We start from the raw sequence: 13,874 nt of genomic DNA on the forward strand, positions 1-13,874 counted from the left end.
GTCTCTGCCTTCAGCAGCTTAGTTCTGAGGAGTATAGGAAAAGGGGATATGTTATCGTACAGGCTCCATGAATAGCTTACAGAGGTAGTCCTGTCTCTTTACTTCCTGATGAGCTCTGTTCTCTGCCTCACTTAGTTCTGGCTGTTCTGTAGGAAAAGGATGCTTGCCAGAAGCTAATAGAGGGAGCTTTCCTATGCCTGAGCCAAACCTTGAATTGCCCACTTTTAAAAGCTGTGTCTCACATTCCCAGTGATGTCATTTCCTCTTGATTCATTTTATTTGAGGGAGGCTCATTTCTCTTTAGCCAGGAGAACCAAGTGAATATTGAGCTGAAGTTACTGTGGCTTGAAGCCTGAGTCCTCTTTTTATCTGACTTAGTGATTCTAGTGCTTTCAGATCCAAGGAGCCACAACATACCTAAATTCCAAATGAATTAGTGTAGTAGGCTTGCTTTCTAAAAAAGGCAAGACCGAGAGGAAGGTCCTTGATCATTGAGAGAAAGAGTACAATTACCCTGTGACTCTCTGAGGTTGATCAGTCAGTAGTGAGGGAAAAGGGTGCAAGGGTGCAGAAGTAAAATTTTTACTGCTCTGCTGTATTTCCCTCTGCTACCCATTGGAGTGGTGCTCATTTTGGAAAATGATTTCAGTTAAAGCTCCAGAAGTCCTGTGACTTCAAGTCATGAAATTGGAATGTTTGTTGTGAATAGAGTTCTAAAGTAAACTGTAACAGGTCAATTGCATGAATTGCCCAGAAGGGTAGAGACAGTTAATTAACATTCAAGGGTCTGGACTGGCTGAGACAGTTTTAACCCCTAAATTACCTCTGTGTTTTGGTTTTGCAAAGTGAATGCTTCAAGAACAGAGTAGATGACTACATCTTCATAATAAGAGTAAAAACTTGAAAAACAGGGAGCTGGTTCTGTATTCTTGGCCAAGGAGGAGATGGTACAGGAAAACCTGGATTTAATTTTAATAATGAAGCTCTTTTCTTGAAATTTTTTTAGTGTACCTGCTTTGTCATTATCAGCATTGCGTACAAGTACAGCCGTGCTCTCATTGATAGTCCAGTTCATTTCTTTAGCTATAGCCTCCTCCCCACAGCAGTCCAGGAATGGCAGAGACTTACTCAAAGATATTATTGGCTTTTCTTCCAAACTCTAGAGGGAAGAAAAAACTGTATTGTTGTTCATTCACTCTTGCCTTATACCTTCAGCTAGATAGAAATCAAATCCACTTATGCCCTTGCTGATTTAGATTCTCACAGTCCACAGTGCACTTTTTACTGTAGCCTCTCGGTCACAATCCTTTTAGCTCATCACTTATTTTAGGCTTAGTGGTTTTTAGATGCTATTGTCCATTTATTTGCTTTTGTATTTTAAGGATAAGTATTTGGGTCATTCAATGTGGATGAGTTTATGTGTATATTTAAAAAGCTCAGTTAAAGTTATGTAACAGTGTGTTGTTATTTTTCTTTTCAGAATATATTAATAACTTATATTGGAATGGTCTTTGGCGGAGATTATATTTTCACATGGACGAATTTCATTGGCTTAAATATCAGGTAAATAAAAATCTATAAATAAACCAAATTGACAAATGGAATTGGGGTATGTAAATATTGTCACAGTAAGATATATTAATAGCAAGTTTGTTCATTTATTAAATTTATGGAGTGCCTATTGTGTGCTCAATAAAGTCTCTATGTAATGCTTTTTTTTGTTTGTTTTGTTTTTTTAACATGGGCAGGCACCGGGAATCGAACCCGGGTCCTCTGGCATCGCAGGCAAGCATTCCTGCCTGCTGAGCCACCGTAGCCCGCCCTATGTAATGCTTTTTAAGAAAGGGGGGAAAATTGTTCCATATTCTATGCACATTTTTTGAGCAATCTTTTCTGGAAGTAGACCTACCTTTATTTAGCCTTTGAAACACATTTCTTTATTTGTTGTGCTAAATGGCATTGTAGTATTCTCAAAAAAATTCAGGCCTAAATAAGAACCCTAGCTCTACTATAATTGCTTTATATGTGTCTGACCTTGGACATACATACCACTTCATTTCTTTAGATCTTACTTGTGTGTTCTGAACTCAAACTTGTATATCCAACTGCCCACTTGACATCTTCAGTAGAAGATTTAATAAATAGCTCAAATTCAACATGTTCAAAACTGAACTTGTTTTGTTTCTTCCAAAATTGAAAGATTTACAAATTGCAACCTATTCTCCCTGTTATAATACTCCCAAGCCCTCTTACTTTGCTTTTCTGTTTCTTTTTTCTATATTACTTAATAACTTTCTAGATATCCTATGTAAGTTGTTCATTTGTTATATTTATTGCTTATTTTCTGTCTTCCTCTGCTAGAAATATAAGCTCCCCATGGGATCTCTGCTTATTTTGTTCACTGATGTCTCCTATGCTCCTAGAACAGATTTTGGTACTTGCTCAGTAAATATTTGCTTAGTGAATTTTGTAAGGATTGTTAAAAAAAAAAAACACACAAATGATAATATGTACTCTAATTTCCTTATTGAGTAACATGAGAATCAATACTGTTATTATCAGGTTAATCATTCATTGTGTCCCTTCCCTAATATTTATTTGTTACTATTGTTGTCCGTCTTTTAAAGGAATAAATACTTGTTACTTGTGTGGGTAGGAGTTGGTGGGAGGGTGGGTAGCTGTATATTTCTGAGAATTGCGTATTACAGAAAGAAGATGAGTAGTTGAGTCTCATACTTAGTTTGGAGTTACAGTTCTGGCACTTGCCACATGTGTGACTTTGGGCAGGTAGTTTATCCTTTCTGAGCTTCAGTTATCTTATGTGTTGGGAATATACCTGTCTCTTTAGTGTTGTTAGAATTAAATAATCTAATAAATGTAAGATACCTAGTTGACTTCTTGACACCTATACTTAGTAAATCTCAGGTTCTTTTATTAATATTTGTGGGGAAGGGCCAGAGTATCAGTGGCAACATAGTGAACCAGTTCTGATTTTGGATGTGGAGTGAGTTTTATTCATTTCTACCAGTCTGGATTTAAAGAATTACTAGAGACCTGACTCCGAGATGCCTTGATTTTCTTTTTTTGGCACCCTTCAAAACAACCTAATGGCCAAAATGAAGTAAAAGCTTCTTGCGTTTTCAGATCTCTGCAGTTCAAATAGCTTAAAAGATAATGTAATATCTTTTAGGAAAGACTAAGAATCTTTTTTCACATTAAAATCTACTTTTAAAACTTTTTAGGTGCCTCAATATGTTGGAATGTTACAACATATGGCTTGGTCAGCATAGCATATCAAAACCAACTTCTTGACAATTCTTCCAGTTGAATTTCTTTTTGTGTTGCATATTGCATTATAGTTCTGGTTAATGTGTTTTGCCAGTACCATTTTACTCTCAAGACTAGTAGATAATGAATGATGTCAATGATATTGTTCTTATATAGTATTGTTAATGATTTCTAACTGTTTTTTTTTTTTTTTTTGCATGGGCGAGCGCCATCTAATTGCTTTTTTATATTCTATTATATTAAGTTTTGCATGCCATATATATTTTTTAATCCATGTTTTAATACAAGGCTAGGGACAGTTAGTGAAGTGCTTAGACAGCCAGTTACCTTTCAAATTATTTGGAGAGTTAGGGTTAGAATCCAAGTATTGTGACTCTTAGTCAAGTACTCTTTTTGTTAGTGTGCTTTCCAGCTTTTGGCAAAGAGAGAATATTGTCTTAATTCTTTTTCCCACCTTTCCTTTTTAAAATGAAAATTGTGTTTATGTAGTTTATATTTCTTTTGATTTATCGTTCACTAGTCAGTAAGCAGAATCAGAGGTTGTAGAAATTACTATTTTTTTTAAAACAATGTAAAAACCAAACTTAAAGGGACTGCTTTTTCGATTTCACTTTAATTGTAAATAGTGTCAGTCCATCCTAAGCAAACTGTGCTTTGAAAGAAATCAGTAATTGAACTGTATCGTTAAAAGATTCTGTAATTGGATTCAGACAGCTCCCTTCTACCTTGCCTGGTTTCTTTGCTGTTTTAAGAAAAATTTAAATAGCCCTTTTCTGGTATGATTCAAGTACTAGAAGGAGGAGGTTGACAAGATTAGCTGCCAGGCTCCATCCAACTTTGGTTCTGTGATGTAAGGAACATTGTTTTCCAGTAAGGCTCTATTGAGAATCTGGCTGTCTACAACTCTCCTAAATGCCTTTTTCCAGCAGACAGTTCCTGAATGCTCGCTCATTCAAGCCTAAAAAAGCAGCAGAGAGGGTGGGAAAGGAATAGAATGTAGAGTGGTGACAGAGCATGCTCCTGTACTTTCTTCAAAGGCTGGCCTTTGGCCTGTGGTTTTGGTTTGAGTAATGTAGCCTTGCTAGATTATGACATCATTGCCTCATAACGGCCCAGGCTAGAATTCTTAGAATGTCTGGAACTTGTCTTTATGATTCTTTTTTTTTTTTGCCCTCTTCTTTTTTTAAAAAAATTAAGCAATGATTTAAATAAGTTGAATTCATTTACGTTCTTCAAGTTTTGACATTTGCATATAGTCTTTTAACTACTACTGCCGTAATCTATTTACAAAACAACCCCATAACCTCTCAAACTCTCCCTTTTCCCCTTTGCATTGTAACCCCTTCCCCTGCCATTTATACAGTTTTCAGAAGTCATATAAATGATACGTGTATATGAAGTTTTAGTGTGACTTCGTTCACTTAGTATACCACATTTGAGATAATATTTGTGTTGTTGCCTGTATCCATAATTTGTACCCTTTTATTTTCCAAGTAACTGTTCCATTTTGTATGACCACTAGCAATGTATGAGAGTTCTGTTTGCTCCACATCCTAACCAGCCTAGGTATTGCTAGATTTGCTTTTTGTTTGTTTGTTTTTCATTTTAGCCATTCTAATAAAGAAAGCTATAGTGGTATCTCATTGTAGTTTTGATTTTTCTAATGATTAATGGTGGCTGATTATCTTTTCCTGGGTTTATTTGCCATATATTCTTTGGTAAAGTAGCTATTCAAACCTTTAGTTCATTTTAAAAAATTGTATTGTTTGTTTTCTTATTATTGAATTTGAGAGTTCTTTATACTTTCTAGAAGCAAGTCCTTTTCAAATAAAATGTCATTTCTCAGTCTGTGGCTTGTCTTTCTCATTTTCTTAATAGACTCATTTGAAGAACAAAATATTTTAACTTTTATGAAGTCCTCTTTATCGATTTTTTCTTTTAAGGGTTGTACTTATTTGGTGTTCTAAGAAGTCCTTACCCAAAAGTCATAAAAATTTTCTCTTATGCTTTTTTCTAGAAGTTTTATAATTTTAGATTTTACAGTTAGATATAAGACTCATTTTGGATTAATTTTTGTATATAGTATGAGGCCTGGATCAAGGTTTTTTTGTGTGTTTGGATATATATACACATGCACACACCCCCCACACGCATTCACGCACACATATATAAAATCATTCCATCCTCCCCTCCTCCTTTTAGTCTGATCTGAACAATCATGCCACACCTCCGTTCAAAATTCTCCAACAGTTTCCTGTTTTAAAATCATTTTATATCAGATATAAATATATAACCAGTTGTTCCGGCAGCTTTTGTTGAAAAGACCATCCTTTCTCCATTGAACTGCCTGCATTTTTACAACACTTTGGAGGTTCTTTGATGATCACTGTTTATAAATGTGAAGGCTATAAGGCTTAGTAGTATAATTAACATGAATATATTCTGAAGATAGATATGTTGAGACTATTTCTGTATGCCAAGCATTATGCTTTGAGAGAGACATGGTGCATTTCCTCATAGATCTGCTAAGGTCAGAAAACCAGAAGTCATGACATAAGAATTTTCACTCAGGTCCACTGGATTCTAGAACCAAGTTCTCACCCCTTAATATATTATCATTCAGTAAGTGACTGAATGAATATAACTTAGCTTAGTTGCTTATATGTGTATCCATTGTTACTTCTAGATTATTAGCTATTTGAGGGCAGGAACCGTGTATCTTGTTTACATTTCAGTGCCTGGTCCATGATAGGCATTCAATAGTAATAATAATAACAAAATACTAGCCAACTCTTTTTGCTTACTCTGTGCCAGACACTGTCCTTATACTCTGTACTTAAACTTTACATCAGCCCTGAGATAGGTACAGTGAATATTCTATTTCACACAAGAGGTTAAGAAAGTTGCCCCATGTCATCCAGCTGATAAGTGATTGATCCATGATTTGTCACCCGAGTCTTCATTCTTCATTCTTAATTTATGATGGATAAATTAATTTTGTTTTCATATCCCTTCATGGTATGCCATCACACTGGTTGCATGATCTTAAGCCAGTTTCCTTCTGTCTAACAAAATGGTTTTGCTATAGCCTCAGAAGCCAGACCAGGGTACATGGGGAAGTGCTGAAGCCCAGTCTCTGGGGTGGGGTATGGTAAGCCTGAGAGTCTAGTTCTAAGGTTGATTCCTGAGGACTTTGGTCAAGCTGTCTCTATCCAGCCACCTGAATCTATGATTTTCTCGTTTAGGACTCCTTTGCCTGTTTCCTTAAAAGTATACATTGCTTCATAGTTCCAGACTGCTTTTTCTCCCAAGTAATCCCATCTTTTTATGTAGGTGAAAGTTCTTCCTACATTTTATATAAAAGTAGGTCCTCTTCGGTTCCAGGATTCTCCTGATGTAAGGACACAAGACATAAATTTTGGCTTCCTTAAATGCCTTTTTCCAGGGGAAACAGAAAATAAATGAAGAAAAATGAGTGAAATATTTTCTTCATTAACAAAATGTTAAGTAGTTTGGAGAAAAAGCAGAAAACAGGCTAGGGAACATTGGAGTGGGAGTGGGGTTGGGGAGTTTACTAAGAAAGTGACACTTTGTCTAAGACATAAAGGAGTTGAGGGAAAGAACCACATTGTTTTCTGGAGGGAAGAGCAAGTCAAAAGGCCCTGAAGTAGGAGTGTGTCTGGTGTATTCCAGGAACAACAAGACCAGTGTGACTGGACTAGAGTGAGTGAGGCCACAGTGGTTAACAGGGTAGGGGGGAGGGTTAGGTAGGACCTATTGGCCATGATAAAACGATTTTGAGACACAGGAAGCTGTTGGAGAATTTTGAACAGATTGGCATGATCTTAATTGGTTTTAACATAAGGATCACTCTAGCAACTGTGTTGAAATTAGACTAAAGGAGAAAGGGAGTATGGAATGATTATTTTAATAGCAATGTTTTTTAATATGGGAATTATATAGCTTTAATAATAACATTAAGCATTTATATGGCATTAATAACAGCAGTGGCAAGGCACTTTTTATATGTTTTTTATATATTCTGTCAAAAGAGCTTTCAAAAGCTGCCATCATAAAAGTGTTACAAAGTAGCTAACCAGGCAGGCAGTCATAAAGCCTGTAGTCCCCAAAACTAAAATCACATAGACGGCTGCTTAGAAGACTTGACAGAGGAAAGGGAACAGGCTAGACCTTGAAGAGTAGGTGGGACTTGGAGCTTGTGGAGAAGAGGAGGGTGGGTATTCCATTCCAGTACTACGTGAGAAAAAGCACGGAGCTGGAAATGCAGTTATGGGCAGGGGATGAGGGAGGTGAGTTGTAAGCATTTCCAGTAAGGCTAGAGAAAGACTTCCCAGGGTAGTACTGATGAAGTAAAGTAGGTTGGTGCCCAAGTATAAGGTGCTTAAATGTCTCACGGCGGTTGAAGGATGAGAACCTAACTAGGAAGATGTTCTGAGAGTTACTAATAAACTACAGATAGCAGCACTCGGGTCAAGGCTTCTTTGTGCGCAATGCAATGGAGGCCTTCTTGGTATGACCAAAAGCAGGAAGGCCTTAGTATACTCGGGACTCCTTGATTTTCTGCTGAATGGAATGTGCTGCCATGAGGATGCGGAGCAGCAGCATCTGCCAAAACCCTTTCTTCTTTCTGCTTTTTGATGGTTTTAGCTCCTGGTGGGTCTTAGCATTTTGACTTGTACCCCTGTTAGATGGCTATTGTATATTAGTTTAACCTTTTGTAACCACCTGTTGTCCTGGTATATAATTAATTTTTAAATACATATATATTCATGAATGTAAATCATATGTTGTATGTAGCACATAGAATACGTAATATATGACTATGAATAAGTCATTGTTATACAATTTAATTAATATTAAATTGTATAATTATATAATTTAATCCTCACATCTGTCCTGTAAAGGTAGTATTATAATCCCCATTTTTAATTAATATTAAATTGTATAATTATATAATGTAATCCTCACGTCTGTCCTGTAAAGGTGGTATTATAATCGCCATTTCACAGATGAGTTAACTAAGTCTCAGAGAGATGAAGTAATTTTCCCCACTTCATAGAGCTTTGTAAATGGCAGCTTCGAAAGCTGTAAATGGTGACAGATACAGGAACGACATAGCTCTGCTTTATTTGGCTGCTGAGGATAATGGGAAAAGGCTCCTAGCAGCTCTGTTTTGGGAGTTAAGATGACGTATCCCTGGTTTCTGTGCAATGAATGTACCTGGAAGTCCAACTTCATTTACTTGGTAGGAATTGTGTGTGAGGAAATAGCAGTAGGAGTCTAATTTTATTGGTTCATATGTTTAGATACAGATTGTTTTACATATAGAAGGTAGGGTCTGAGCTAAGAAGCAGAGCTTCTTGGTTAAGCACATGGACAAACATGTCAATTACAAAGTAAGACAGAGAGAGCCTGAGGATTTGGCAGCCTGGATATTAGGATTCTTGTTTCCTGGTCACGGGGTTGCTACTGAAGGCATTTAGTATATATTTATAGAATGTATATTTAGCTGTCTTAGGCTAGTGAATGTGTTCATGGCTATAGGTTTAGGAGAGGTGAGTTGTGTTTATATTACTTTTGAAGGTCAGAGGTGTCTCAGAACAAATGCAATAGTAATATGCAGCACTTCCCAGTTAGGCTGTGGGTTTCTGTCTGCAGGGAACTATAGTTTTATCTTTTATGTTCTTCTACTTGTTTCCTGGCTAGGTCTGCCACAGCAGGTCTTTGTGAATTAATAGTTGAAAGTGCTGTGGTCTGAATAGTAGGCAGATGGAGAATTGCTTGAAATTAGAAAAAAAAACATACATACCTACACGTGTGTAATCATTTTTTTTTATTTAGAAAAATAACATATATACAGAAAAGCAACAAATTTCAAAGCACACTGCCACAGTTAGTTGTAGAACAGACCTCAGAATTTGGTCTGGTTTATATTTTCACAATTTTAGGTTTTTACTTCTAGCTTCTCCAAGGCACTGGAAACTAAAACAAATATCAATATTATTATGGTTCAACAATCATACTCATTTGTAAAATCCTATCTTCTTTGTTATAACTCCACTTCCTCCTTTGATCTTTCTCCGTCTTTAGGGGTATTTGGGCTATGCCCATTCTAACTTTTTAATCTTGGAAAGGGCTGTGATAATATGGGATAGAGGGATGAAACTTGATGTTCTGGAGCAGCTGGGCCCTCTGGGTTTCAGCACTTTCCTGGCCTAGGAACCCACCTGGAGGTTGCAGGTTTCTGGAAAGTAATCATAGTGTATGGGATCTTTGTAGAATCTCAGATAAAGCCCTAGCTGTTGTATAGGGTTGGCAGGAGTGGTTTTGGTTGGGGTTTGGCAAACCATAGTAAGCATCAATGTCTAGCTGAAACTTGCATAAGAGTAGCCTTCAGAGTAGTTACTCGACTCTATTTGAACTTTCTCTGCCACCAATACCTTATTTGTTACAATTCTTTTCCCCCTTCTGGTCAGGAAGGCATTGTGGATCCCACGATACCAGGGCTGGGCTTATCCCTGGGAGTCATATCCCACATTGACAGGAAGACTTTCATCCCTAGATGTTAGATCCCACGTAGTGGGGAGGGTAATGATTTCACTTACAAAGTTGGGCTTAAAGAGGGAGAGGCCACATCTGAGCAACAAAAGGGGTCCTAGGAAGTAACTCTTAGGCATAACTATAGGTAGGCTAAGCTTCACTATATAAATAAGCTTCACAGGAGTAAGCCTCAAGATCAAGACCTTGGCCTATTGACTTGGGAGTTCCTAATGTTTGAGACATTATCAGGGATTTCCCTAGTGGTAAAGTTTAATAGTTCCGTATTTTTTCTCCCATCTCTCAGGGGACTTTGCCAGTATTTTTTGATTATCTGGTCAACATACTCTAGAATGTATCCAGGCATTGCATTAAACTATATAGAATTATAAGCTCTCATTCCCATCTGGGCTCCCTGTGTTTGGGTTATTTAAATGATCTATTCAGACAGGTAGAGTTAGATTATGTGCTACAGAAAATTTAGGTTCTGGACAAAATAAACCTCTCTTTCTCTGGTCTCATATAGTAGGTGAAGTTCTAAAATACAATGTCTTCCTTACTCGTAATCTGAATTACCTTAGTCCCAACCCAATCGGCTTTGCTTTTTTTAAAAAATATTTTTGTTGATAAACAACATACAAACATAACCATTCTTTTTTTTTTTGTTTTTTTTTTAAGGGAGCGAGGGGGACGGCAGGGGAGGGAGAGCGGGTGGAGGGGTCGGGAGGAACGGGGAGCGGGAAAGATCCGCCGGGCCACCGTGGCACGGCCGGACACGCCGCCGGGTTGAGCATAACCATTCTTAACATAGAAACATTCCGTACATGGTGTACAATCAGTGGCTCATAGTATCATTACATACTTGTATATTCATCACCATGATCATTTTTTAGAACATTTGTATCACTCCAGAAAAAGAGGAAAAAAGAAAAAACTCATACATACCATACCCCTTACCTCTCCCTCTCATTGACCACTAGTAATTCCATCCACTCAATATATTTTAACCTTTGTTCCCCCTATTGTTTTATATATTTTTTATCCATATTTTTTACTCATCTGTCCATACTGTAGATAAAGGGAAGATTAGACACAGGGTTTTTGCAGTCACACAGTGACATTGTAAACGCTTTGTCTTCATACAGTCATCTTCAGGAAACAAGGCTTACTGGAACACAGCTCTACGGTTTCATGTACTTCCCTTTAGCCACTCAAATACACCATAAACTGAAAAGGGATATCTATATCATGTGTAAGAATAACCTCCAGCATAACCTCTTGACTCTGTTTGAAATCTCTCAGCCACTGACACTTTATTTTTTCTCATTTCTTTCTTCCCCCTTTTGGTCAAGAAGGTTTTCTCAATCCCTTGATGCCAGGTCCCAGCTTATCCTGGGATTTCTGTCCCACGTTGCCAGGGAGATTTACAACCCTGGGAGTCATGTCCCACATAGGGGAGGAGGGCAGTGGGTTCACTTACTATGTCAGCTTAGAGAGAGAAAGGACACATCTAAGCAACAAGAGAGGTTCTCTGGGGGTGACTCTTAGCCATTGTTTTAAGTAGGCTTAGCCTATCCTTGACAGGAATAAGTTTCATAGGGGTGAACCCCAAGATTGGGGTCTTGACCTGTTTATTTGGTTGTCCCCACTGCTTGTGAGAAATTCTCCAAATGGGGAAGCTGAATCTGCCCCCCTTTCTCCTCATCCCCCTAAGGGGACCCTGCAGATACTTCTTTACTCACTGTCCATATCATTCTGGGATTTGTTGGGGCATCACGCTAACCTGGATAAAGCAACGAAATCTCATCCGGCTTCATTCTTATCTCTAACTGCAGCCTGATCTCTTTTTCAATTTCTTTAACAGTTGTATGTTGCAGTGCTGACCCTCAGTACTGCAGAACTCTGAGTCTTAGATGTTACACAGGTACCAAGAGTTCCAGTGAAATAATAGGTTATACATATATAGCACAGCTTCTCCATATCTAGAATAAAAATTACAGCTCTGGATGAAATGTGACGGCTATGAGAGCTGACAATCTAGGCCCCAATTTCCTTGCAATTATTTTCTAAATAAGACTATACATTATTTCCTCTTTTGTTTCTGGCTTATTTTGCATCACCTGCACATTCAGTCACAGTGTTGCATGCCCCACGACTTTGTTTCTTTCTGTAGCAGCACAATATTTGATCATATGTATACACCACAGTTCACCATTTTATTTCTCAGTCAGTGTATCCTTCAGCCACCTCCATCCATTGGACATCATGTATAATGTCCAAAGTCAACAGTCCTTCATACTCCCAATTTTAGACAATTTTCATTGCTCCCAACAGAAAAATAATCAATAAATACATCATCACCAAATAGAAAATCCAAACCTCCCCTTAACTCTTGTCCCACCTCCCCCATTATTTACCCTTATATTGCTGTGATACTGTTGATGTCTTCCTGTTAAAAATAGCCCGTAATATACAATAGTAGTTTTCCTCCTATACCCCAATATTATGAACTCTTTGTACAGGATTATTTTCTTTGAACTAGTTCATGCAGAACTTATTTATATTTGTAGTGTTGCAGGAGCTTTCCCTAGCTCCCGCCTGGGGTCTTCCTTGCAGCGAGACGGGGGAACTCGGTAGCCGACCGGTCCAGGGGACTCGAAGGTCTGGAGGGCGCGCGAGACGAAGAACGACTCGCGGGAACTGGAGGAGCTGGCAAGGCATGTGCACCAGAACATTTATTAGAGGAAGTACAGAGCTTTATATAGTGGTGTGGCGGAAATGGGGGGGGGGGGGCCAGGGGAGGCACGCTGTGTGATTGGTGAGGAGGCTAAGGGGTGGCAGCGAGGGATTGGGTGAGCTGAGAGCAGAAAGGTCCAATGGAATAGCTTGAATATGTTGCTAGGCAGAGAGCTAGAGGAACGGGGCCGAAATTACATCTGGCAATTCCTCCCTTTTGTTTAATAGGAGAGGAAGAGAGAGTAAAAAAGATAAGGGGAGGGGCGAGGCTGGCCGCAGGTGCAGGTGGCCCGCGGGCGCCTGTGGGGCTCATGCGGATGAGCCAGCATATGCATGAGCCACGCTCCCAAAGGGTGATTAGTCCTTACGGTGGGCAACACTCGCTAACCATACCTGTGCCTGCTGGCGATGGCCTGCATCCGCGAAGGGGTTTTGAAGTTCGAGAGCTGCTAGAGCAAGAAGTTTAGTTTGTTGTCTGTGGTGGGAGAGTTGTCTATATATGCATTTGAACATAATAAGAACGACAATTAGGGCAAGTAATAGGATTCCATAGAAGATGAGGTTCGAGGGTTTGAAGAAAGAAGAGAATTTTTTCGTTAGGTCAGAGAGAATGGAGGCAGAGACTTTAGGGATAATTGTTTTTTCTAGAGCAAGTATGTGAGCTTGGAGTTGGTGGGTATGATTCCAGAAAGATTCATTATAAGCCGTAAAGATCCAGTCACACAAAGTGAGGCGGGGTTGGGAGTGATTAACAAGGACAGGGGTAACACAGAGGCTGGAAAAGGGGCATCGTCCATCACACGTGGAAAAAGCTATGTCGTAGAGGGCTTCGATGTCTTGGGCAATTAGGTCCATCTGCTGCTGTAGATTGAAGATGGAGTGGTGCATTAGAAGGTTTAGGTCTTCTTGATTGCCGAGTGCACCGGCAGCTGTACGAGTGAGGTTGTTGATGACTTCCGCGGTGGTGGAGGTTCTGGTGAGGGCGACAGCAGCTGTAGTAGCGGCGGCTAGAGATGCGACGACAGCGGCAGCAATCGCGGCAGAAATCCCGAAGTCTCGTGGCGGAAGAATGAGGACAGCTCTTCGGTTCTGAAAGGATAGGGGAGTTGCGGGGCTACCCAGGTGGAGGCGTTCAGGGGGATCCATATCAGACGGGGCTGCAACACAATAAACGCATAAGGATATGAAACGTTCCAAAAGTTAGCGAGAACACAGTTTTGAAGGAGAGTTATGTTGGGGCAAAGATAGAAGAAGGGCGGGGCGAGATGAACTGCAGTGGAGATGTTGATAGC

At 39.0% G+C, this 13,874-nt stretch overlaps 1 protein-coding gene across 2 annotated transcripts in view; it reads left to right on the forward strand.

Moving 5' to 3' along the window:
• Positions 1-13,874, forward strand: part of SLC35D1 (solute carrier family 35 member D1) — a 94,144-nt gene that overhangs the window by 20,641 nt on the left and 59,629 nt on the right. Inside the window, exons 11-12 of one of the 2 annotated variants that reach the window (XM_077120680.1) lie at positions 1,481-1,563; positions 2,362-5,151. In XM_077120680.1, the coding sequence (XP_076976795.1) occupies positions 1,481-1,563; positions 2,362-2,449 (171 nt within the window). In that variant the 3' untranslated portion in view covers positions 2,450-5,151. Of the gene's footprint in view, positions 1-1,480; positions 1,564-2,361; positions 5,152-13,874 lie in introns of those variants that run through there. The other variant, XM_077120679.1, reaches the window with a different exon arrangement.

Source organism: Tamandua tetradactyla, chromosome 11, assembly GCF_023851605.1.
Source record: "Tamandua tetradactyla isolate mTamTet1 chromosome 11, mTamTet1.pri, whole genome shotgun sequence".
Classification (NCBI taxonomy): Eukaryota; Metazoa; Chordata; class Mammalia; order Pilosa; family Myrmecophagidae; genus Tamandua; species Tamandua tetradactyla.